Source organism: Jaculus jaculus, chromosome 12, assembly GCF_020740685.1.
Source record: "Jaculus jaculus isolate mJacJac1 chromosome 12, mJacJac1.mat.Y.cur, whole genome shotgun sequence".
Classification (NCBI taxonomy): Eukaryota; Metazoa; Chordata; class Mammalia; order Rodentia; family Dipodidae; genus Jaculus; species Jaculus jaculus.
This window is the reverse complement of record NC_059113.1, coordinates 32,859,829-32,886,141: the sequence shown is the minus strand read 5'-3', so window position 1 is coordinate 32,886,141 and position 26,313 is coordinate 32,859,829. Positions and strand designations below refer to the sequence as shown.

At 55.7% G+C, this 26,313-nt stretch overlaps 2 protein-coding genes across 3 annotated transcripts in view; one reads left to right on the top strand and one right to left on the bottom strand.

Moving 5' to 3' along the window:
• Slc5a10 (solute carrier family 5 member 10) overlaps positions 1 to 26,313 on the top strand; it is a 66,082-nt gene that overhangs the window by 27,217 nt on the left and 12,552 nt on the right. For both annotated transcript variants that reach the window (XM_045131279.1, XM_004663096.2), the window contains 2 exons: positions 896 to 1,101; positions 4,290 to 4,425. In XM_045131279.1, coding sequence (XP_044987214.1) covers positions 896 to 1,101; positions 4,290 to 4,425 — 342 coding nt within the window. The remainder of the gene's footprint in view (positions 1 to 895; positions 1,102 to 4,289; positions 4,426 to 26,313) is intronic.
• On the bottom strand, positions 120 to 25,518 carry Fam83g (family with sequence similarity 83 member G). The gene is made up of 5 exons (XM_004663095.2): positions 24,976 to 25,518; positions 11,938 to 12,105; positions 6,789 to 6,913; positions 4,884 to 6,114; positions 120 to 1,533 (listed from the first exon to the last, which is right to left on the bottom strand). The coding sequence occupies exons 1-5, from the start codon at positions 25,516 to 25,518 to the stop codon at positions 1,171 to 1,173; spliced, it is 2,430 nt and encodes an 809-aa protein (XP_004663152.1). The 3' UTR covers positions 120 to 1,170.

Genomic DNA, 26,313 nt, shown 5'->3' with positions numbered 1-26,313 from the left:
CCTGCCAGACAAAGGCCAGCGGGGAGGGAGGAGCACTGGACTGGTAACACCAGTCTGGACACAGACAAGCTTGCACTGCTGCTCAAGAGGGAGGGAGGGAGGGAGGGAGGGAGGGAGGGAATAGATCTCAAAGCAGACGGGCCTTCAGGTGAAGTCCAGGGCCTGAGCCTGAAAACCTGTGGTACAAGCTTTCTAACCATGTGGAGACTCACAAAGTTCTGGTGGGAAGAGAGCCTGGCCTGGGCTCAGAGATCTGGGGCAGCAGTAGGGACTTTCCTAGACCCAGTCTTGTTCCTCCCAGAGCAGTGGCTCCCATGTTCCCAGACTCTGCTGCAGGGAAGGGCTCCAGCGAGTGAGGCCCCGGCCCAGACACTGAGGTAGACGGAGCAGCATGCAAGGAGCAGGCACGCTCTGGACTCAAGGGCAAAGCCCTGGCCTGAGCCCCACCTGCACAGCGGCCTGTGTGGCCCGGCCAGCCCTCCCCCACCTGGGCCGCACCACCTACAGCGTCGCAGCTCGAGGGAGGCCACTCTTCGGAAGCTCAGGCCAGGATGTCCACTCTAGAGAGCGCAGCTCCTCACAGGCCTCCTTGAAGGGACAGTCACTTGGCTAAGAACCCTGTGCCTAAGGTTAACAGGCTTCCAGAGACTAGTAGTGACTCCTGCTTGCCAACAGGACACTGTGGTGCCCACGTGCAAAATGCTAATTTAACAGTTACTTTAAATACAAACAAAATACTTCACCTTTAAAAAACAAAACAAAACAAAAACCTCTCCACGCCCAGAGCAGGCAAGATAGGGGCTCCAGTTTGACGCACTAGGAAGTTGTGAGATGAGGGCAGTGGGAACCAGAGCCACCCAACACCAAGCTGTTGTTGACCTGCCCAACCTTCTAGCTTTCAACCAGATCGGTGGGTACGGGCAGCTGGAAGCAGCATATGCTCGGGCCATACCCTCCAGGACCATCGCAAACACCACCTGCCACCTGCCTCGAGCAGATGCCATGCACATGTTCCGAGACCCTTCCACAGGCGACCTCCCATGGACTGGAATGACCTTTGGCCTGACCATCTTGGCTACCTGGTATTGGTGCACGGACCAGGTGAGAGCTGGCACTGCCCACCCAACCCACCTGCTACCCTCCAGGGTGGGCTTGGGGTCCAGCAGGCTGCTAGGGCTCTTTGTGGTCCCTGGCCCTGCGCTTGGAGTCGGAGGGGGCCCACTGGCTGCTGCCTGCCCTGGCCTTTAGGTGTTTGGACTGGGAGAGTTTGGAGAATGGGATTCCGAAAGGACTCGTATGCTCCTCGCCAGCCTTGCCCTCTGCCTGCAGGCGGCTGTTTCGGGCTGGCCTTGGGCTCCTGGGATCTGCCAGTATGCGGGGTGTCGGGCCTCCCTTAGGCTGCCAGTGGTGGGGACCTGCCATGGTCAGGCTTGCTTTCCTGGGAGAGCTCTGGGTGCCGTCAGCAGCAGGACAGTAATGGGGTGGCCCAGTGGTCCTTGAGGCAGCACCCCCATGACGGTGGAAGTGCTGGCCCTGGGGAAGAAAAGCAGAGTGAGGATGTGTGAAGGGCAAAGCAGGCAGGCTCACAGCCTGACACAGAACTCGTGCTCCAGATACTGGGAGCCTGCTAGACCTAGGTCGCCCCTGACCCATCACCCACCAGTGGGCTTATCCACTTTTGTACTCAATTTTCTCATCTGTAATATATGGAATGATTCTTCCCTTTCTGGGCATGAGGTCAGTTCCTACTCCCAACCCAAAACCTGCAAACAGGGCCAGGTGTAGATTGAAAAGCACCAAAGTTGGTTGTTGGTAATAGCTGGGACTGTTCTGGCCCTCTCCATCGTTAAGTCTAGGTAATCTCAGAAAAGCCACTTCCCTTTCTAGGCAGGAGTTGATGACTCTGCCAGGCCTGCCCTGAAGGCCATAGGTAGCCCCAGGAGATGGAGAAGGGTGACTCTGTGATGGGATTAGGACCACTGACTGACAGTGCCTAGAGCCCCAAACCCACTGGGCCCACCATGGGATGAGTGAGCTAGGCCAGTAGGTTATAACCAGGCATTCTATGAGGGTGTGTGTGTGTGTAGATTGTTTCATACACACACGGCCCCACTCATAGGCTGAATACCAGGGTCCCCGGGAGCCTCTGATGTGCACACTGTGGGAATGACAGTTCCCGTCTATAACCTGTTGCTCTGAAGCAGGGTTAGCCTGCAAGGCCTGCTGGAGTCTGGCATGCTGAGCTCCTACACCCTGACATCTCCTGTTTCCTCTCATGTGGAAGGTCCTGCCCAGCCCCCTGCCTCTGGGTGGGACACACCATTTGGGAGCATTCCCATGAAGGCCAGTGAGTCAGCACCCATTTGGAGCTCAGGGCTGGACAGACTCACATGAGGATCCTGAAACAGAAGGTCCTTGCCCTGTGGCCTCACCTCAGGCTGGATCTGCTGGAAGATGCCAGTCCTGGTGTTAACACCCAGACCTGGTCCCTGGGTAGCCCTTCCTGATACTTCAGGAGCCCGGGCAGAGTGCTGGATCATATGCGGCTTGTCTTCCCGTGCTCTCCACTAGCTTTACTCATCCACAGTGAGTTTTGTCAGCAGACAGGAAGCTAACAACAAGTAAATCAGAGAGCACAGGGGCAGGGGTCTATGCTCCCCCACTTCCCCGCCCCAAGCCTCTGTGCTCTTCAGTATTAAGCAAGAGGGGACATAAATGGGAATGCCTCCTGAGATCCTGCCAGCTCAGGAGGCTACTGGATTTCTGTCCCTAATGCTATGTGGTATGGGGTGGATTCTCTTCCAGTTGGCAACAGCTCCAACCTCAGACAGTGACAGACTCCGTGGTCAGCTTGGAAGCTAAGACCCATTGAGAAAGGGTGTACAAGTACCCAAGGCCCCAGAAGACAGGCTTGGCCCAGCACCTACACTAGGGGCCTGCTTAGTTCTTGCAGCAATCTTTGGTTCAGTGCAGTGACCTGTTTGGATGGGGAGATGTGGTTCCAGGAAATGAAATGACCAGGCCTGGGGTGGCAATGCTGGCTTGTTCAGGAGGGAGGAGCAGGCTGGGCCTGGGCTTCCTCGAGAGAGGGGTGTCCACAGAGAGGAAGGGGAGCCTCCTGAGTATACACAGTGGGGAGCTTCGTGATTCATACAGTCTCTGAGCCATCAGGGGCTACAGCACCTCTCACAACACTAGTCACTGTGAGCAGAGGATGACATAACAAGAGACAAATGTCCGCTGTCAAAGGAGGAAGATGACGTACGTGCCTACATACAGGCTTAGGAGATGTGCTTCTCTGCTGACGCCCTGGGGCTGCTGCAATCCTAGAGCAGCAGAGGGCAAGACCAGGCAGAACCTCCTCTAGCACCCTCACTATACAGCTGGGGAAACTGAGGTCCCTAGGGAGGAGCTAGTGGAGAAGCAGTGGGACACGGCTGTGTGCCCAGTGCCGCAGCCTTGGTGGGCTTTGCAGTGAGCGTCTCAGGGAGCCAGGCCTGAAGGGTGGGTGGTGCAGCTGCGCAACCAGCAACCACGCCGGGGAAAAGCACAGCTAGTTTGTGCTTCTGAGCTGCAGGCAGTGGTTAAACCACAGAACACTGTAGAAAAACACTTCAGACTTACAGCTCATACAACCCTGTCTGTGGCTACTAACCCACAGCAATGTCCACTCTATACAGGTAAGCTATTGTGCTGCGTAAAAACAGTAATTGGTTAGGGGGCTTGCCTGCAAAGCCTGCTGACCTGGGTTCAGCTCCCCAGCACCTATGAGAAGCCAGATGCATGCATCATTTTGTGCATTTGGCTTTATGTGGGTACTGGGGAATCGAACCTGGGCCATCAGGTTTTGTAAACAAGCACATGTAAGGGCTGAGTCCCCTTTTTCTTTTTCAGGCTTGGGCTGGTGGCTCACATCTTAAGTCCCAAGTCTCAGAAGGCTGAGGCTAGATTCTTATGAGTTCTAGGCCAGCCTGGGCTACAAAATGAGATACTATCTCAAAAATAAACAAAACAATAATTAAAAAAACCAAAAATAAAACAGAGTCATATCAGAGCTGGGAGTGGTCTCAGATGCCACCAGTCGGAACTGCACCTACCCCATTCTATAGAGCTGGAAACTGAGTTCATTAGGATATGTCTATGGTCCCCAGAGGAGCTGGTGCCCCAGGCAGCATCCAGTGAGCTGCGGACTTCCCTGAACCTGGGATCAGAGCTCGGCTTCTGAGACACACAATTGGCACTAGTCCTTGGGGCTGGCTCACTCTAAGCTCTCTCCCTGCTTTCCCCAGGTCATTGTGCAGCGGTCCCTGGCTGCACGGAACCTGAACCATGCCAAGGCAGGCTCCATCCTCGCCAGCTACCTCAAGATGCTGCCCATGGGCCTGATGGTTATGCCAGGCATGATCAGCCGAGCACTGTTCCCAGGTAGGATGAGCTCTGCAGCTGTGCTGGCAGCAGGACCCCCCAGGCTCCAGGCTGAGGGGGGAGGGGACTATCCCTAAGACCACACAGGATCTGCAGGGAGGTGGCTTGGCATAAGGTGTGATCTTGAAGCAAAGCAAAGGCATCTCTGTGCTCTTCCATTGCTTGTTTGCAAACTAGAGCCTACACGAACCTCCTGGTATGACCCTGTAACTCTGGGCACACGGGACCTGGGCTGTGGAAATGTGCATTTCTTCAGGCTGTTTTTTGGAGGGGCGGGTGGACTCTGGAACTAAGAATCCCCAGGCCAGCCACATGGTCTTGGGTGGCCTCCTGTTCATCTCTACTATCAACAAGGGCACCATCAGAGCTAGGGACAAAGTGACCCAGGGAATGATATAGCTCTGGGCTCTCTGGCCACTTGCAGGGATGGACCCAAGGGTGAGGGACTTCAGACGCACCTGAGCCTGTCTGTTCACAGGACATTGTGCAGGTGTCCTCGATGTGGTTACTTCTTCTCTGCTCGGACCCTGGGGCCAAAGGGGGCCACCAAAGGTCCCTCGGGTTACATGTGGAGCACTCAGTTGTCGGCGGGGTGGGTGGCCTGGCCCGTTAGCCATCTGCTCTGAGTGGCGTCTCTGGAGAGGGGCTGAGCGCTCCCTCACCTCAAAATACTCGTCTGACATGGATGAGGCCACTGATGGTCGTCGGTGGCTGGGACTGGGGCCAGAGCTGCCTGAGAGGCTGTCCTGGTCACTGAGGGTCACATAGTCATCGTCATCTTCCTCTTCTTCCCCATCCAGCCCATTAGGGGGCACTGCTAAGAGGCTGTCAGAGTCATCCTGGGTGGCAGACTGGCCTAGGTCTTCTGTCCTGGGAGGCCTGGGATCTGTCCCATTAGGGGGCATCACCTCTTCTGGGGTCTCCAGAGCCCAGCTGACACTATTGCTGTCCTGGGCAAGTACATCTGCCACAGGGACTGTCCGGGGCTTGGGCACAGGGGGCTGAGGCCTGGGCTGTCCCTGGGGGTGGCCGTTTTCAGCTGGGACCCCATCTAGAGAGTCCCTGGGTACTGGGGGAGGGCGGGACTGTGGGGAAGGGCGGACCTCCTGGCTCTGCTTCCACAGCTGATGCTGGGCACTGGCATGGGCTGTGTCTCGGATCTTGATGCGGTTCATCTGGCTGGGTTGAGGGTTCCAGATATTGGGATCGATGATATTGATATAGCCCAGGATGTCACTCCCAGGCTCTGGGTCTGGCTCCACCCATGTGGGCAAGTATTCGAACATGTTGGCCCTCTCCAGGTTGAGCAGCCCTGGATGGACAGGTGGTAGCAGCTCAGGAAGATCTCCCGGGCGCTCAGCCAGTGTGGGGCCCCGCAACCCAGGGGTCCTCGTGGCCTCCTGCTTTTCCGAGGAAATCTTGGCAATCTCATCCACGCTCTTGGCTTTAACCAATGCATATTTAGGATTGACGAGTTTCTTGGCTACAGTGCCAGGGGGTGCCAGGGGTACCACAGAGGGCAGTAAGATGGGCTCTGGCTCCGGCTCCTTCTCCATGGGAATATCCTTGAGGCTGACACCTTGAGACATGAGGTACAGCTCCTGGAACTGCCGGTCAAACATCTCCACCACCTGACCAGACAGCACAGAAATCACGTTCCGGTCGGTCCTTGCAGCTGACCACGTGAAACTGCAACAGAAAGGCAGGGCAGACACAGGTCAAGCACTTGGCACCTGCACCTCCTTCAGGCCCAAGCCCCTGTTCTGGGGAGTGTTTCCAGCCCCTGATGCAGTGCGCATCAGTAGCAGGTTGGAATTTATCAGACTGGAACTAAGACATAGGTTGGAGGATATTAGGTACAGCAAAGCTGGGTAGAGGTTCAGACATGAGTCTGGGAACCTGCATCTACCACTCCCCCAGCATGCTCTTGGGCTCTGGTGGACTTGTGAGGGCAGGATGAGGATGTCCACCACAGGCTGGAACACCAGGCATCATCCAGAGCAGTAGTTGTCACTGGTGTCTCTGCTGCCATCAACCCTGGGGAGCAATGAGCATCCCTGCCCTGCTGTATGATGGTGCAGAGCTGGCCACAGCCCTGAAGATAGCTCTCAGAGTGACTTCTCCAAGGCCCTACCCCCACCATGGGCTGGTGACAGACTGGGTTGGAACAACAGCCTTCTCGGACAAAAGCCTTCCTCTGCCTGCCTCCGGAGACAGTGGGTGGGCCCAGCCCGACACAAAGCTCAGCAGTTTTGGGAGCAATGAACTGGAATAACCAGCACATCACACGCAGGCACGGATTAAGGGCAGAAACCAGCTGGGAACCAGAAGCACCTCCTCTCCAAGCCCCCAGGGAGAATCACCTGTAGGAGCCACACACAGCCCGGTCTCCATCCACAAACATGAACTTCTGGGCCAGGGCACCCTTGAACTTGGTGGCCGACCGAGTGAAGAACTCCGTTCCTCCGCTGCTGCGCACCCTGAGATTCTGTTTGGGAGCAGGGCAGAATTAGACACCCACAGGAACTGCCACATGGGCCTGTGGGTAGCAGACCACTCAGAACTCAGGGGTGTCTGTGGGGGAGCAAGGACAGGGAAGGGGGTGTGAGTCCTGCAGAGTGGTGAATCTGAGACTGTGGGGCCAGGAAAGGGGGAAAGGCTGCAGCTGCTACTGAAGGCTCTGGGCCAGGACGGTCTTAGATGAACCTCAAGAACGTCTAGCCAGCAGCAGCGAGGCAGGGTGGCTAGGTCAGTTCAGGAAATGTTGCTACCAGGGTCTTGAGTGTAAGGATGACATCTAGAAAGGTCTCATGGGCACCTGGGAGCTCTGGCCAGGGGAGGAAGGGGAACAGGAAGCAGCAGGAAGAGGTCACCCTAAAGAAGCTGGGTCTTGCACACCGACAGGTCCATGGCCTTTCAGGGTGGGTGAGTGCTCGCCTCTCCCTGTTCTCCCACAGTGGAACCGCCACGTGGGCAGGGGACCTGCGACCTGCCTGGCTCAAGCTTCAGCAGGCTGCTGGGTGCTGGTAAGAGTCTGATTCAGTAGGCCCTGGCAGGCTGGGAGTTTCAGTCATAACACATACCCGCCCGGGCAGGAGCCCCTCAAGAGCGTCCTGACTGCTCTGCTCAAGTGACTCCTCTGACAGGAGTCGCGTTCCCCTAAGGAGCTCTGTGCAGAGTTCAGACAGGGTGGTGACACATTCTTTGTCAGACTGAGCTGGGACTTACCTGTCTGCCCCATCACCCACTCAGTGGCTCCAGCTTATTAACTGCCCACATGTTCATTTGTTCGCTGACCCCTGCTGAGGCCCCCAGTGGCAAACAGAGATGACAGTGACAAGCATCCCACCACCAAGCTAGGAGGCAGATGAGTGAGCACAACCTGGGATGCCCAGCGGCAGAGGAGCGAGCAAGGGTGCGGCTGGGAGGCTCTGAGAAAGGTTCAAGGTTGTGGCCGGGAGAGCGAAATCGCAGGCAGGGTGGGAAGTGGGCAAGCGCCTGGAGCGGGATGCAGAGGCTGCTCAGCAGAGAGCAGGCTGTCGGAGTGCCTGGGGAGGGGCTGTGGGTGAAGAGGCCTTTGCAGCTAGGCTGGATGCTGGGCAAAGGTCCCTACTGGCTTCCACTCCGGGCAACAGGAGCCATGCAGGCCGCAGGGAGAGCGTGTGCTGGACAGGTGTCAAGAGCAGCGCTGTGTAAGGAGGCTATGGATACATGGATGGTGACACATGAGGCCGAGAGCAGGAAGGCTACTGCATGAGGGAGCGAGTCTGAGCAAGGGTGCCACCTGCTGCCATCCCGTCTTGTGCTCCCTGTGTCCCAGAACCCCCTCCATGGTCTGTCCCAGGGCACTATGTTATGGAGTTTGACAGGGGTGGTCCCTGGGTTGGACCCTCATATAATGCCCACCCAGCTGTGGTGTGAATAATAGTCCTGTTGAACCCAGCCCAGGAGGCAGACAAGCCTTTCCCAGGGCCAAGCCGCTGCTCCAGCCCAGCCCGCCCCACACACTGCTGGGCCGCACACAGCCAGCTCAGCAGGAAGCTGGCTGCGACCCAGGACAATTAGCACTCGTGACTTTGTACCCAACACGGAGCACACTCGAGGGCCAGAGGTCAGAACAAAGATCCTGGAGGCCTTCCCTGTCACCTGTGCCCAACCACAGCCCAGCTCTGTACATGCTGTGGTCTCCCAGAGCAATGCTCCGTGCTGGCCCACACGCCCCTCCTAGGCTGCTAGTCTACACAGCTCTCTCAATGGTGTCTGTCACCATCCACCTCCGAGTTTTTCCCAGTGAAGGCTCAGAAAGTCACTATGTACATCTCAGAGTGAGTCAGCCATGTCACAGGCACATATGGACTATGCCGCTGAGCGGCTGTGTGATTCTAAGCGAGCTCCTGGACCTCTCTGGGCTGTAGTTTCCCTGTCCGTGTCTGCGCAGGGGGGCCTGGCACTAAACCCATGGCACATCCACACTGGGGCTGGGCAGCAGGCAGGGGCTTGCACTAGGGCCCCCCACCCAAGGCATCCCGCTCCCAGTGGCCTCACCCCATGGGCCTGGCCCAGATGAGGTAATGTCTCAGGTGTCTGGCTCATGTGAGCAGAGGTGGAGGATCCCACAAAGCTGCATTGTCTCAGGTCCTGAGATGGTCCCGGCCGGGCCTGGTCTGGATGTACAGGACACCCTGAGACACAGCTGTACTGGGTGGGGAGCAAAGGCCAACCAGGCTGCTCCTGCCTCTTGTGCATATGGGGGACACAGGGCTGGGGTGCACTGTGCTCAAAGACCATATGACCTTCCCTGTCCCAGGCTCAATCAGGAAGTAGGCGATGAGCACGTCCAAGAAGGGAAGAGGCTGGGACAGGGTCTGGCCGGTCTTCCATGGCTCCTTCCCTGGCAGTCTCAGCTGAGGCCTGGCTGGACACCATCCCTGGACCTCTCTTCCCCTCCTCTGGCCCAGCACAATAACTGGGCTACAGGCTACAGCTGAGCATCCTCACAGGGCCTTCCCACGGGGCCAGCCATTAGCAACAGGAGCAGCAGGCTCAGGTAGCTGCTGGTTTTTCCAGTTTACCTGAACAGGCCAAAGAGCTTTTCGCATCACTGAGTCTTTCACAGCTCTGGCCTGGCTCCCACTGGCTCTGGAGTCCTTCTCATCACTAGGCTCACCCCCAGATATGACTTACTCACTGTGACCCTAGGAAAGAGCAAGGGTCCCCATTTGTAATGTGTGGGTTAATTCTCCTACTGCTGGCAGCGCCCCCCACACACTGCTTCCAGAGGGTGCTACTGCAAGCTCAGCTAGAGAGGAGAGAAACAAGTAAGAGTGTCTCCTGCCAGGCCACTGGGCATTCAGACTACAGCTGGATCTGACAGGGGGGACTGCCTGCCCCCAACCAGAGCTGAAGAAACTGACAGCTCATCATGGCCTTTTATAACTGGTACTGACAAAGAGATGATATGGCAATAGGGCTGTTTGTCACACAGCAATGGAGGCCCAAAGTCAGTGACTGTCTAGTTATAGTACAATGGTAGGACTAGGGCTCAGGTCTGGCACTTGGTGTCTCCCTAGACTAGCATCTGATACCTCATGGGCACAAAAGTGACTCCAGCATATCACATGTAACCTGCACCCTGGGCCCAGATCCTAGGGCATGTTGGAGCAGGGCTGAGCCAGAGCAGCAGCAGGCCCAGGAAGTGCTCCTGAAACAGGTCAGAGCCCAGCCAGCCCAAGGGCAGGGAGCTTGGCCAAGCAGGCAGGCCCTCTACACAGTGACATCTGGCCCAGGCTGTAAGAGAATAAAGCAGAGGCAAGAATGAAAAAGCTGGAGTCACATCTGCCCGTCAAGTTGTCTAGCTCCTGGAAACATCACCTTGACCAGGTAGAGGGGCTGTCAGGGTGTCTCACTGAAGAGGAGCTCATGCACTAGGGATGGAAGGAGCTGGAGCAGTCAGCTGGCTATGATGCCTCTTGGCAGCTACAGAACCAAGCCCTGTGTTTGCCTTTCACAATGGGTTGAGTGACACATGTATAAAACCCTGCCAGTACATGGGCTGGGGCCCTTCTGAGCTCTGCTGCTACCCATAGGGAAGTCACGTTCCAAGCCACCTATTCCAGGTTAGGGAGATAGCTCAGCAGCAGTTAAGGCACTTGCCTCCAAGTCATCTATTCCACATCTCCACAGGGTAGCCTTCCTCTCCAACATGACTTGTCTGTCACCAGAGCTGATTCCCAGCATTAATAACACAGTGGGCAGGTGTGAGGCTTAGGGTCAACTTACCCAGAGCCCACATGAAGCTGTCCCTGAAATTAGAGACTCCAGTCGCAGCAGAGAACTCACACCCACTTGAAAGGCCTCTGCTGGTTGGGGGTGGGGTGGGGGCTTGACAAACACCCAGAAATTACAGGTGTGGATCCCAGCCCAGCAACCTTCTGGAACTTGCGTTCCCATCGCAGGCTTGCAGACCAGCTCAGGACCCACTCGCTTATCTCTGGGAATGTCAGTCCAAGTTATTTAGGTTGTTAGGGGAGTGAAGAAGGCAAACCATGGCAAGCATGTTGGACACGGTGGCCTGGAAGAGCAGAGGGGTGGGGAGGGAGAGGAGCTAGGAAGCGCTGACTACCTGCACTGCGCTGCACTCAGGGAGATGCACTAGGTGCTGAGTAATGACTGGGTGCCTGAGCCTAGCTACCCCAACTCATCGGCCTCTCAGACCAATGAAGTCCTGGAGTCCAGAGACAATTCAAGGCCTCACAGCAAAGCAGTGCTGAGAACCCAGGCAGTTACCTTCAACTCTTTTTCCATTGTGTCGTCCCCATCCCAAGAAGACATTCTACTGTACTTGGCCATTTCAAGTCCAGTTCAACCTTTTTGATTTATTTGTATTTATTTATTTGAGGGAGGGGGAACGTTGAGGTAGGGTTTTACTGTAACTCAGGCTGACCTGGAATTCACTATATAGTCTCAGGGTGGCCTCAAACTCATGGTGATCCTCTTCCCTCTGCCTCCCTTAAAAGTGTGCGCCACCACACCTGGCTCTCAACCCTAACTTTGACATAAGGGAGCTTCCTGGGGCTAAGCCAGATCCTAATGACAGCAAGTGGGCCTGGTAAGGAGACAGATTCAGGCTTAACCCAATAAAGGCCTTCTTGGGGGTCCAAGCTTTCCAGATGAGGTGAGCTGCCTGTGGCGTCACTGAGTACACACCTCTCACTGGAGGTGTTGAAGCAGACAGGAACCTCGTGTGGCATGGGCTCTTTGAAAGAACAAATATAGTGTCTAGCGGAAGCTTTGCTACCTGGTCCCAGGAACTCTGTGTTTCAATCTGTCTGTTGGAGGCACTTGTCCCTTGGGGCATTCAAGCTATGCGACTGACTGGAAGAGACTAAGGGTTCACTGCACTCTGAATGCCTGGTACTGGGTTCTGCTCATAATAGATAGGTACTCATTGTTGTAGTGACTGAATGGGTGATTCCTGCCTTCCAACTACCCTGACAAGGGAAGGCTGCTTACCTTGAGGTGGCCCTGGTGCATTCGAGCCCGCTCACACATGTGCAGGAAGTACTTGACGTTATTCTCATCCACAATGATGTAGACTGCCACCTTCCTCTTGAAGCCGGCGTCCAGCAGGTCCTTGAAGATGTCCACATCAGTGAACATGTCCATGACCACGGCTATCACCTGAGGCCAGGGAGAGACTGTGTGGTCAGCCAGCGCAGCGGCGTGGAAGGGCCCCATGCTACTTCTGTGACACAAGCCCACAGCAATTCAACCTCGCGGCCCGGAGGCACAGAAGGTGGAGGGAAGAGTCATGTCAGGAGGGTGAGAAAGGCTGGCGAGCCAAGGTCAGGGGCAAGGCCTGTACCTCACACTTTTGTCATGTTCCAGCTGGCCCACAGGGCCTCCTTCCTCACCCTAGTTGAGATTTGATGGCTAGTTCTGCCACCAGCAGACAGGAGGGTCCAGCAAGGTGCCTGAGCCAGAGGTTCAGCCTAGGGACCTGTGCTCATCCCTTCCTGAGTAGCAGTCATGAGTTGAGGCCCTATACATGCCCCTTCTTGTCCACTGGTGATGCTGAGATGAACCAGAGGGCAGACCAGCAGATGGCACAACCACCCACTCTGGGCATCCTGATTTCTGGTCTGTTGTGGACGTGGGCAGCTTCCCTTGCTGCCACCACTGCTGCCCTGCCCACACCAGTATTTATGCTTTTCTGGTCACCAACCAACACCAGTCCTACCACAGATGACCTCCATTCTCTGGGACTGGGCTTAAGGAGGGACCCCAAAGATCAAAGTGCATCTGTCCCACACCCAGCCCTCCCAGTCAACCATCCAACTGCCTCAACTTCCCTAGTACATAAGAGGCTGGGGCAGGTCCTATAGCGGACTGGGCCCCAGCCCCGAGTCTTCCTCCCTGGCCCTCTGCTCTTCCCCGGCCACCAGCAGCACAGGCAGTCAGGCCAAGGACATGTCATCTCAGGTGTCCACATCCCTAATCTGCCCTCCACCCCCTTTGTGCTGGGCCCTTTGCCCTGGGACTAACAGTACCTAGAGGAACTTTACACATCCCTGGAGACTTAAGACAATGAGGCTGGAACCCACTTAGACCTGCGGGAGGGTAGGGGCTGGGGTGGGACTGAGTTCTTGAGGGTAGCCTAAGCCCTCCCTTCATTGGGCCATGTACACAAAGTGACAAGGGGGCACTTGGGGCCGGCTGGGGACATGTCTACACACCCATAGTGAACTCAGCAGGCTAGCCCCTGCAGGCCCATTTGGGATCCTCCCAAGCCTCTGGCTCTTGCTAAGACCTGCTGCTCCTCTGGGACCAAATCTCAAACTCTTAAGCAGAAGGCTCGCAGCTTGCTCTGCCATGGTCTTCCTGAGTAAAACTTACAACTTTATGAGCCACATTTTCTCATCACTACAATAGACTGTCAGTCGAAGCAAGCAAGCTCGGAGAGGTCAGCACGTGAGAAGGACTCCGATCCCGAGGAGGCCCTTGTAGATGCCCATGCCAGCCTTGCCTGTCACAGTTCACACAGTGCTCCTTCCCACTCCACATCTAACAAGCACAACACCACAGCTGAACAAACCGAAAATGGGTGAAACTATGAGGCAGGTTGGACCCACTCCCTAGCTCAGCAGGGTTGCTGTCCTTAGCAACCCTGTCCTTCAGCCAGGTGGTCACTGGGGCCTGACAGTGCTGCTCTGCCCAGAGTGGAGGCAGGCTCCCAGTGTTTCCTGGAGACTGAGGCCTTGGGGGTCCTTGTATCGGGAAGACAGCCACTCACCATCCCTGAAGGACTGCTTGCTGGTAGAGTGGATGCAGTGGCCCAAGCATGGGTAAGCCAGGGCCACGTCAATACTAGAGGAGGAAGTGCTTTCTGCCCCTGAGCTGCTGAGGCAAGACAGAGGGTCAGAGGGAGTAAGCTTCCTGCTCACACATGCTCAGCAGAGACCAGCCTGCCGTGGAGGTGACGGGGCAACAGACTGCCAGGAGGGTTCCCAATAACTTTAGCATCAAGAGTGACAGACCCCTCGCTGCGGTTAGTTAGAGGTAGGTTGACAGCAGGGACTACCTTGCACGAGATCCTATAATCCTCACGCCACCACTATGGCCCCGGGGTCCCTTGGATAAGTCAGGCCGGGGCTGACAAACAGCCTCATGTAGAGCCCTGGAAAGGTGCCTGACCCAGGACAATGGCACACCACTCCCTGGAGACCCGCCAGCCTCTTTAACACCAGATCTGTCAGGCTAGTGGCAGGCCGTGGGCACGAAGACAGATGGGGACAAGCTCCAACAAGACAAGCTCCAGTAGCATGACCATTTCTCATGATGCCACTGTCCGGGGACCCAATCCAGGGATCACAGGCTTCCAGGATGGACCTGCTAGGGCCTGCACCACAAGGTCTGATGCTGACTCTGGCTCTCTTCAAGTGTTGGATTCTGTGCATAGGGTGGACAAAGGAGGGCTTATAATGTTGAGATGGGCACAACTACCTGGCCCTGGGGATCTGAGGTGATGCTGAGAGGGGAAGCACTGACTGGTGCTCCTAGGATCTGAGATGGTACTGTGAGGGAAATGGATGCTTGGTGCTCCGGGATCTGAGGTGATGCCAGGTGGGGAAGGGGGCAGGGAATGCTGCCTGGTACTCTGAAGATCTAAGGTGATATTGTGAGGGGAAGGGCTGCCTACATTACCAGAATCTGAGGTGATGTTGGGTGGAAGGCTCTGTTTAGTGCTCCCCAGATCTGAGGTGATGCTGTGAGGGGAAAAGGCTGCCTATGTTACCAGAATCTGAGGTGATGTTGGGTAGGAAGGCACTGCTTGGCGCTCCTGAGATGTGAGGGGAAGAGTTACTAAGCCCTCTTGGAATCTGGGATAATATTGTATTGGGAGAAGGCTACTTGGTCCTCCTGGGACCTGAGGTGATGCTGGGAGGGGAGGCACTGCCTGGTACTCCTGGAATCTAAGGTGATGCTGTAAGGAGAAGGGCTACTAAGTCCTCCTGGGACCTGACGTGATGCTGTGAGGGGAGGCACTGCCTGTGTTCCTCAGTAATCCCACCTTCTGGTCTATCTGCAGTCATATCACAAAGGCTCTCTGGAGGACCTTGGAACCTGTTAGGCCATACTGGTTTGCAGATGGAAATGTGGGGACAGTCAGTGACAGAAGGAACCAGCTCTGCCCCTCCTCTCAGCCCTGGGCTGTCTGATGGTTTGCAATTCCTAACATCAACACCATAACCTCTGTGGTTCTTACAAATGCCACAGCCAGCATTTCTTCCTCCCATTTTACAGAAGAGAAAACTGAAGCATGGTGGCATCACTACCTCACCTAATTACCTGTTTGGATGGCCAGCTGGCTTGTGACACTGTGAACTCATCAAGGGGCAGGGCTTGGTTGGGCAGGTCTTGGAGCTTTTATCTATCAATGAGACAGGAGTCCCTGTAGCAATCAGGGCTTGGAACCAGCTACCGCCCTCCAGGGCCCTCAGTTTCCTCACCTGCAAAATGGGGTGGTGGTCATGATGTCAAGGCCTGTTCTCTCTGACATCCTTGTTGAGGCACCCACCTGTGTGTGCCCTGTTCAGAGCTCAGTAGGTGTCTGAGCTATCCTGTTACAACCTGTGAGAGGAGATGCTAATGGCTGCCCACCACCAGGGACCCCCCCACAGCTCCTGGCCCACCAAGTTCTGACACCAGCCTTTATCTCCTGGTACCAATGACAGTTGTTTTCTAGCCTCCCTATGCCCATAAACCACACTCAGTAGATCAACATCCTGAAGGGCATTAAGAGGACAGGTCTTTTTGCCAGTTTGAGGAAGGAGGACCAGTGAGGCAGCCAGCTATCTGGACATTGCTGGAAAACTGTTGGAAAACAGGCTCAGCATGTGAAGCAATGCCTCTTCTGGGGGTCCTGACCCCATTGATCTCTCTCCTCAAAACATAGGCTCTCCATTCAGGCTATCTACTTGTGGGCCACTTGCTGATTTTTGACTGTCTCTGGACAAGTGCTCTCCTTCCTTCAAAACCCAACTCAACTACTGGCCCTGGCTCCTTTCTGCCTGTCTGAGACACGTGAGCATTTCTGGAGATGCTCATAGGCCCAGCCCCTGAGACAGGGTTGAGAAGAATGTTTCTTATCTGCACACGACAGGCCTCTGCAGCAACATACGTCCTTTCCTTCACAGGCAGCAGAGACTCCTTGAGTGCTGAGGACCAGCTGTGTTCAAGAGAGGCAGTCCTTCCCAGGGCCTAGAGCCCTCAACTGTCTCCACATGGTGCATGGCTATAGAAGTCACCTTCCCCACCTGGCAGAACTGGTCTGTCACTCTGACAGTAGACACCCAGGCAGTGGCAGCATGGGCTCTGGACTGTCTGGTTCTACCTCTTCCCAGTGCCGTGGCAGTAGGCAAGTGCCTTAGTTTCTTCAGGGGGGCAAACTAGTCTTCATACTGTTGGAGAACCAGCGAGTTCACGCAGGCAAATGGTAGCTGGGCTCATCCTGCCCTCCCACACAGTGTCAGATCTGAACAGGCCAGGAATTACCACCTTGCTGTCCCTGGCTTTTTCCACCTTTAGCCACCATGGCCAAACAAGCTGCTTACCTCACTACTGCCTTAGCAATAGAAAACTCAGACAAAAAATGTAGAGTAGGCCGGCCGTGGTGGCTTACACCTTTAATCCCAGCACTAAGGAAGCAGAGGTAGGAGGATCACTGTGAGTTCAAGGCCAGCCTGAGACCAACCAGGTCAGCCTGGGCTGGAGTGAGACCCTACCTTGAACCTACACACACACACACACACACACACATACACACACAATGAAAAACAGAGTAGGAGCAACACTGACCTAGGAACCACCAGATGGGCCTGAAGCCACAGTTGCTTCCTTTCAGGTTGGGCTGCAGCACTGGACTGGGGGAGCGGCTATTCTCGAAAGTCTTAACAGTTCCTCTGCTCCCTCCCCAAGGGGAGCAGCTGGAGCATGCAGGCCAGGATGTTGGTCAGGCAGGTCTGGGAGCTTTTATCAATGACACAGGAATCCCTGCAGCAATCTGGGCTGGATACCTACAGCTGCCTGGGGGTCCCTGGGGCCCTCTGCTGGTGGGTAAGCATAGGAGGAAAGAGCCAAGGCTTGGAGAAGCATCCTAAAGGGGCAGCCATGGACAGGGCCAGAGGCCACTCACATCTCCTTAGCCAGATGGAAGCCCATATTCAGGCAGTCATCAAAAGGATACTATCTAAGCCGAGTGTGGTGGCTCACACCTTTAATCCCAGCACTTGGGAGGCAGAGGTGGGAAGACTGCTGTGAGTTCCAGGCTACTGAGACTACAGAGTGAATTCCAGGTCAGCCTGGGCTAGAGTGAGGATTCTGTCTAGATGTTTAGATGCTGGGCAAGGAAGTCCTAGACCAAGCATAGGAAAACCTCAGTAAAAAGGGCCACATGGTAAGTATCTTAGGCTCTCTGTCCCAACTGCTCGAACCTCCGAGTGTGGCAGGCCATGGCAGAGAAAGAAACAATGAATGTATGTTTCATGCATGGCAAAGCTGGAGGCAAGGTGTGGCATGGAGTGGCCTGTGGTCCATGGGCCAACGTCTACCCTAAAGCCCACTCTGCTTCTTCCCAATAAGAGTTATGGGTAACGCTTCAAACCATTCCACTCGGAACTGCGTACAGCATAGTGGCAGAGGCTTGCCGACCATGCCTGAAATCCTGGTTCCATTCCATCGCCCACCCCCCAATGTTAAAATTGTTTTCAAGAAACTTAAGTGCATTCTACAACAAAGCTAAAATATTTAAAGGAACAAGCACACATGAGTAGCCTACAACATAAAAAATCTGCTACTCAACAGAAAAATACTATTCATAAAGAAATGGGAAAATAAGACTCTCATTTAAAAAAAATCAAAATAGGAAAAATTGGAAGGCCGTGGTAGAAGGATCACCGTGAGCTCAAGACCAGCCTGAGACTACATAGTGAATTACAGGTCAGCTAGATGAGAGCAAGACCCTTACCTTGAAAAAACTAAAACAAAAACAAAAAACAACAAAAAAAATCCAAAATAGACAAAAACTAACACAGATGTTAGAACTGGCAAAGACATGGATACAGTGGTTCATATGTTCAAAACCTTAAGCCAACACAGAAGATATGAAAAGAAAAAACCCAACAAATCTAACCTGAAGGGGAGGGGAACCAAACTGGTAGTATTAGTAGCAGATTAGATACACAGAAGAAAAGATTAGTAAAGTTGAAGACATACCAGGGAAAGTATCCAAAATGAGAGAGAAAGAGATTGAAGAAATGCAGCCAGCCCATCAGCGCCTATGGTCAGCTTCAAGGAGCCTGACAGACAGGGAGCTGGAGTCTCAGATGGCAGGGTTAGGAGCGGGAGCGACTGAAAACACATGTGAAAAACATGATAATTAACCAATTCCACAGTTAATAAAAATGAAGCTCACAATTCCACAAAGTTCAATGACATACAAGCAGAAGAGACAGAGAAAATACTGTTCTCAAGCACATATAATCAAATTACTTACAATCAGTTCAATAAACCAGGTGTGGTGGCACACACCTTTAATCCCAGGATTTGGAGGTGGAGGGAGGAGGATCACTGTGAGTTCAAGGCCACCCTGAGAATTCAGAGTGAATTCCAGGTCAGCTTGGGCTAGAGTGAAACCCTACCTCGAAAAACAAAACAAAAGAAAAAGTCAGTTCAACGGAATCTTAAGAGCAGCCAGAAGGAAAACAGATGATTATACATGCAGGTATTGAGTCAGGTACTGTTCACCAGGACCTGTGAGAGCATGTGACAGCTTTAAAGCACTACACAGAAACAAACTGTCCACTTACATGTGGATGAGCAGAGGAAATAACTTTCAAAACCAAAGGCAATGCTGGGCATGGTGGTACACGCCTTTAATCCCAGTACTAGGAAGACAGAGGTAGGAGGATCGTCATGAGTGAGAGTACATAGTAAATGCCAGGTCAGCCTAGGCTACAGTGAGACCCTACCTCAAAACAAACAAACAAAACACCAAAAGTGAAGTAAATTTATGAGACATGCAAAATCATGAGAATTCGTCCCTAGCAGGCTATGCACTGGAATAGTCACCTCCTTGGGCCCGTGATCCGGAGCCTGGGCTCACTGCAGTCCTCTCCACGGCAGGGGCCCAGGAGCTTTCCTTCCCTTAACCTCGGTGTGGAATGGGGACAGAAGAGAGACTATCCCACCCCATCCTGTGCTCCAGAAGTGGGCCCTGACCCTCACTCCCCACCCTGTAAGCCCTCCCTTGCTGCTGGCAGGATGAATGGGGCATTCAGGCAGTGGGGAGACCTGGGAGCCCCTGAGCTGTGCACACCAGGGCTTCTGCACTATCCAAACCAGTTTTCTGGCCCTGCCCCTCTGAAGACTATTCAGGGAACAGCCCCCTCTTGCCTTGAGTGCAGGGGTCTGATCCAAGATACAGCAAGGACAACCAGGCCAGCCAACAGACATGTGTTTTTCTTGACGACCAGGGAGGACCCTGGTCACTACTTTCACTCCACAAATGGGTAGTCACATGCCAATGGCTGTACACTTCTATTGGTAGGATCCTAGTTCTGACACAGCCCACAGCCTGCCAAAGCCCACCTCCTCTAGAAGACCTGCCTCAGGGCCTGTCTGGGCCCCACCTTCCTAGGGTGGGCCCCCTCCAAGCCTCAGTTTCTCTTCTCCAGTGAGGTGAGGTAGACCTCACTGTCCCTCTCCAGTCTGACACCCTGCTGCTTAGGGACACTCCCCATCCTTGCTCTTAGAAGGATGCCTCATTAAATCCAATTAGAGGACATAGCCTCCTGAGTGCGAAAAGGCTGGGGGAGGAGGACAGGCAGGAAGCCAGACTGGTTGTCCCATAGGAGCCCAGCTGAGGGGTGTGGGATGCTGCCCCAAGAATCCCACCACTTCAGGAAGATTGTCTTCCTCCTGCTCCCTGGGGCTCAGGAACACTGTAGACCAGGCAGCAGAGCCAGGGAGGATATTGGTGAAGGCACTGTTGATGAGGCAAGAGGACTTCCTATGGCCACAAGGGGCCTGAGTCCACAGACAGGATCCTGCCACACAGGAGAGATGAAGAGAAACAAATGGAAAAACTGCAAAACCACAGACTTAAGACTGAAATCTCCACTTCTGTAGAGTCCCAACAGGACAGACAGACACCAGCATCTGGAAAGGACTTGCCCAAGGTCACATAGGGCAGGGCCGAAGCTGCCTGGCCACACCTTATCTGCTGAGTACCACGGAGTCCCTTTTCGAACTCCTTTCAGGCAAAGGAGCTCATCGCTTCAATCCAGATTCTCCCCAGCACCTCTGAGGTGAGGATGAAGGCGGAGTGGCGAAAGAGACCTGCCATTCACTGGACATGGCTCAGCACCACACACCATGCTGCAGACGACCCTCCTGCTGTTTTAAGTCTCACCTGGCCTTGAGGCAGGCACCTAGGTCAGAGGTGACAGGCTCACAGGAGTCACCAAAGACATGACAGGGCTGGGCTCGGGTCTGACATTGAAGTCCACCTTCCTCCATGCCACATGGTTTGTACTCTGGGAAAATGCCTGGCCCTGCTTAGTTAGCATCAGGGTACACAAAAGGGAGCTCAGGCAGCCCAGCTGGCCAGGGCAGCTTGGCAGAGCAAGCTGTTCAAAGGTGAGGACCTGGCTCTTCTTAGCATCCTCCAGCATGTCAATCTGTCACATAGTTGACAGAAGTAACCAATCTCCATTCTGCAGATGGACAGAGAAGCATGGCAGTGGCAAGCGGGGCACCTGCCAGACCAGGGGAAGACCCTGTTTCAAGGTTGACCTCCAAAACCACATAGACCAGGAGCTCCTTCAAACCCAGTCCAGGCTCAGCCACACCAAAGACTCTGCACGCCTTTTGCCAAGCTCTGGCCCACTCTGAGCATTGGTTGGTGTCCTCGCGTGTGGCATGAGCACACGCCCCCATCCTGGAGGGCGGGAGAAAGCATAGTCAGTCGGTCTTGCAGGCTCCTTCCTAGCAGGGCTGTTCTCAACTCTCCATCGAGACACAGGCACTTTCTGTGGGGTAGAGAGGCTTGGAGAAGTCAGGAGCCAACACCTGGGATTATGTAAAGGCTCTAGACAGGAGGTGCTCCACCTCCACCTCCACTCAGAGCCTGTGTTAGGGGCCATGCTGGTACAGTCATATGGGACTCAAAGAAGACAACAGATCTAGAGATGTGCACGTACAGCTCAGTGCCATTTTGTGAACATCAACGTGCTCACACAAACTCCAACAGCTGTGAAATCATTAGGCAATATACCCTCACAAGACCAGACTGGAATATACATAGGCCAGAGTTGCTAAGGGATGTGGTCCCCAAGGGGGCCGGTCCCCATTCCAGTGTAATCAGCCTTTCCCCCACCTCCAGTGGGGGCCAAGAAGCCCTGTGAACATGCTTAAACTGACTTGAGACAAGAGGGGCAGGAGTGAGGCCCAACATGCCCATCAGGCAGTAGCCCTGAGGAGCAGCTATGCAGAGCCTGCAGCTCTTCCTGATCTCAGCTCTGAGCCTTAAGCAAGTCACTTGCCCTCTCTGAGCCCACAGCCTTGGGAACCCTCCTCTGGACAATGGAGGCAACACCTACTTTATGAAGCTATGGCAAGGATTACATAGTGTAGGTAAAGTGCCCACTCAGCATCTGGCATATAGCTGGCATTTAATAAATGCCTCATTAAGCTTCCTTTATTCACCTGGAGCCAAGCTGTAAGCCAGAACTCCAGCGTGTGAAGACAGGGATCTAACAAGAAAGATGTGGGGTCAGTCAGTCATCATTAAACCTGGCTCCACTTCCTTCCTGCTGTGTGGCCTTGGGCAAGAAACCTAACTTCTCTGGTTCTCTATTCTGAAGCCCCTGCCTTGGGCAGGCAGATCTGGGTCTAGCTGGGGGCTTGCCTCTAGTGTCTCTGTGTCCTTCACAGTAATGTGGGGAAGGTGTGACTCACCCTGCCCCTGGGACTGATGGGGGAGGGGGTCTTCCAAAGATGAGCCTGTATCACACTATCCTGTCGTTGGGGGTGGGTATTGCCATCTGCTGAAGATCCCCTGGCTGAGGCCTGACCCCGCCCAGCCTCACCCTCTCGAGTGGAGGCTGGCTTGCTCTCATCCCTCCCAGGCGTGATGCTACAGGCCTCTGGTATGCAGGCAGAGCCCACAGCAGGTTCCTCCCAACCCACTGCTGGCTCCTGGGGCTGGGGGAGGGCAGGCAGAGCCTCCCATCTCGAAAGCAAGGACACCAAGGCTGGAAAATAGTGCAGAGGGCACAAGCCAGTAGTTCAGGGCTAAACAGCCAGGAGGGCAAGACATAAGACCCACTGTCCCTTCCGATGAGTCTAGGGTCCTAGGCAACAGATGGCAGGGCAGAGGGGACCCGTCACCATTCTTCAGTGCCTATACCCACTATACAGACAGGATAGCCAGAGCCAGGGGAGGAACCAGGGCTAGTTCAATCCCACATTGGTAGAAGCAGCCCAGGGAGCCTGCCTGGAACTCCTGGTACTGTCACCTCCAGTCCCATTCCTGTCCAGGGCCAGAAGGATGCGGCAGCAGCAGTAGTCCTGATGTAAACACAGCTGCTGGGGGCGGCAGGGATGGTGTGGGCTGAGTGTGTGCTGCGTCACTTCCTTGCCCCAGGGTCTGTCAGTTGCGCTGAGCCAGGGCAGGGTGACTCAGCGTCAGCAACCATGACCCAGAAGCCCCCATGGAAAAGAGGCCAGTGCATGCTCCAGTCAGTGAAACCCCCAACCCAAGCCCAGAGGACTGGGCTTCCCCCAGCACTGGCGCAGGGCAAGAAGGGAAGGTGGGGACAAGAGGACAGAGGTGACTCATGGGGAGAGATAAGGCAGAAGAGCTCCTGTAGGCAGGAGGGAGGGAGGAGAGGGCGGGCGAAGCGCCATGTCAGCAGCAAGGCCCAGCCCTGTGAGGCTGGGAAGCAACTGGTGGGGACGGGGCACTGCAGGCCATGGGCATCAGCGCCCCTCCCAGGCCCTGCCCATCACCGTGCTGCTACCACGGGGAGCATCACACCAGAGTACAGCTGGAGCATAACCCAGGCATGGTCTCCACCCTCCACCCAAGAACTCGCTAGGTAACCCTGGGCAGGGATTAACCAGTCTGGCCTCAGTTTCTCTAAGTGAGAAAAGGGGAAGATAACACTACCTGAAATTATAAAGTACCTGTGCTCCACCTATTATTACAGCCCACCCACGTACTGTGTGGGCTACAGGACAGGAACAGAAGAGCAGGGACTCTCACAGGGCCACAGGACAGAGTCCTGAACAAATCCTTGGTTTCCGTGTCTGTCTCAGTGTCCCATCTGTGAGATAGATATGGCCTCTGTCACCTCTGAGGCCCTTTATCAGACCCCTGGGAACGCCTTGTTGGGGCAAAAGGTCTGAGAGGTACAAAGAAGAGGGCAATGTCACTGAGAGGCTGCAGGACAGTCACCCTCTGTGATGCTATATGGAAAGACGGAGCTCCAACCCAGATCAAAGTCTCCCTGTCTGTGTCACCTTTTACAGGGAGGCTTCTGTGAGATGCACATGAAACCACAAGGCTGCATGGAGTGGTATCTGCGGTCAGAGACTGGAGAGGAAGCCCTGAGGGCACAGCCTGGCCCTGGGCACCTCTTATCTCCTCCATCTATGGCCAGCTGTCTGTCATTCTGTCTGCAGTAGATTAGAGCCTGTGGCTGCTCCTATGCTAAGCTGGGAAGTGGCATCTACCTCCTTATCACTGTGAGAACTGGGGCACAACAGGGAGGCCCCCAACCAGGGCCTCAGTTTCCAAAATGGATCCCAGCAGGCCGAGCTCTGCCCCCAGCAGGAGCCATGTCAAGACCCGGGCAGTAGCAGCACCTTTCCAAGTGCTGCTAGGTGTGCGGTAGGTGATTCAGCCTGAAAACCAGGGAGGTCCTTCCTCCTGCTCTCTCCTCACTTCTGCCACCTGATACTCCCATCTTCACAACAGCTAGACACAGCTTCATACTTCCCCGCCCCTTTTACACATTAGAAACCCACAGCCAGCTGGCCCTTGTGGGTAGTGCCACCGCCTTGCTGGAAACCTGAGCCAGGCCACCTCCTCTGCTCTGACCCACTTCTGGTCTCTTTGCTCAAGAGCTGCTTGGGCCCAGTCGGCCAGGGTGGTCAGCATCTGGCCTTGTGCAAAGATGACTGCCATGCTCAGGGCCTGGACTGTGAAGGGGGCAGTCCCAGCTAGGAATGACCTTCTCCTGGAGCTAGACCCGCTCCAGAATCATAACAGCTTACTGGGCAGCCTTGCTGGTCATACCACAGGGCACCTCTGCTCATGGTGGTGGCTGTTAAGTGACAGACTGGCTGTGTGTCCCATCCAAATGGCAAGTCTCGCTTCTCAGAATGTGTGTCAATGTGTCAACAGGGAGCAGCCGCCCACAGTCAGAGCAGTGTACGGTTTGGCGGATGGCAGGAAAGGGAGTCTAGGCAAGGTGTGAGGACCCTGCTAATGGCAAAAGCCAACCCAGGTGGACAACCCTCACCTCTTCCTCTGCTGAGGACCAAAGCTCCTCTGCGCATTCAGACATCCAGGCCTGGAAAGCGTTTGCTAAGGCAGGGCTCAGAGAAGGGGCCACGCTCACCACTGAGCTACAGAACCCGCACATTTGAACGCAGGGCTCCCTCCAGGCAGGCCTCGATGGACTGAGGTTGCTTCTCAGTGTCCAGTCCTCAACCTCAGCCCTCCCCAAAACTATTCTGCCCACCAGGAGAGCTCAGGATCTGCGTGAGAGCCTTTTCCCGCCTGTTAGAGGAGGAGCGCACACGAGGCAACCACGCTGCAGTGTATCTAGGGAGCCCAGCAAGAAACACATCAGCCGATCAGAGGCCCTTTGGGCTTGGCAGTCCAATGCCACTTGTGAAGGGGGAGGGGTAGGCCGGTACCGGACTCCTGCCCCGGAGTTGGGGTGTCGTCCCCCACCCCCACCGCGTGCCGGCCGTCCTCACCTTCTGTGCCTGGCTGATCATCCTGCGCACCACTTCTTTGATGTGCGGCTGCCCGTCGATGGGCGGTTGCATGTAGACGCTGGCCCGGGTCACGCCTCGGTAGGCGATGGTGTCGGGCCAGCCCAGGTCCAGCTGCGGGATGGAGCGGTCCGACTTCTGAGGCCAATACTCCAGCGAGGGTGCCGGCTCCTCCTCGGCCGGCGCGGGCGTCCCGCCCATCGCGTTGGCTTCCTCGCTGTCACCCACGGCGGCGTGGTCCTGGTCGTCGATCCGGGGCTCCCGAGAGCATCCCGAGCCCCGAGGGTCCTCCGAGCCGGGGTCGTACACCTCGATGGTCTCCACGATGCGCGCGAGCTCCAGCTCCGACAGGAAGTCGCGGATGTTCTCGCGCTTCAGCACCTCGTAGAAAGCGTCGCGGCCGCGGGCCACCAGGGCCTCGAGCGCCAGCCGCTGCTCCTCGCTGTAGAAGAACTCGGGCTTGGACTCGCTGGAGCGCCAGTTCACGTGGTTGTCGTCCAGACACTGGACCTGGGAGAAGGCCATGGCTGACGGGCGTCCGTCGGTCCCCCACGGCCGGCGCGCGCTGCTGCTGGGGACGCGGCCCGGCTGGAAGTGCGCGCGCTCCCTCACGCCCGGCCAAGCTGTTCTGGGCCGACCCGCACCTGAGGGGAAAAGAGTTCTTCAGATCGCAGGCCGGGTCAGAGGGCAGGCGGGGGCGTGGCCAGTCGGGCCGAGGGGGCGGGGCCGGACTGGCTGAGGGGCGTGGTCGATGGGTGGGGCGGGGCCATCCGGGTAGAGGGGCGTGTCAGAAAGCGCTCTGGTCAGAGGGCAGGAAGGGGCGTGGCCAGCAGGGTCTACGGGGCGTGGTCAACCGATGGGGCTCTGCCAGCCAGGCTGAGGGGCGTGGTCAGACGATGGGGCGGGACTAGCCAGGGGCGGGCGCGCGTCAGGCTGGCGGGGGTAGGGAAGAGGTGGGACCCCCGTCTAGGTGTCTGGAGGCTCCAGGGGACCCACACCTGTTTCCTGAGCTGTCTGATATCGCGGGCAATCTAGAAGGCAAGCTAAGGACGACCGGGAGAACTCGGCTGGACCCTTGAGAACCGACCCGGCAGGGTTTCCAGGATAGAAAGTGCTCAAGCCCCGATGCCTGCCCGGAAGAGGCGACGGTGGCCTAGGGCACCCCGGGACATGCTTACCGGGCGATGGGCACCGAACGGATGACTGGAGCTGCGCGCGCTGAGCAGGACCACAGGCAAACGGCGGTAGCCCCGGGCAGAGGCGAGACTAGGCGAGGCTGCCGGGTGACTAAGGGCCGCCCCGCCCACCCCGCCGCTGTCT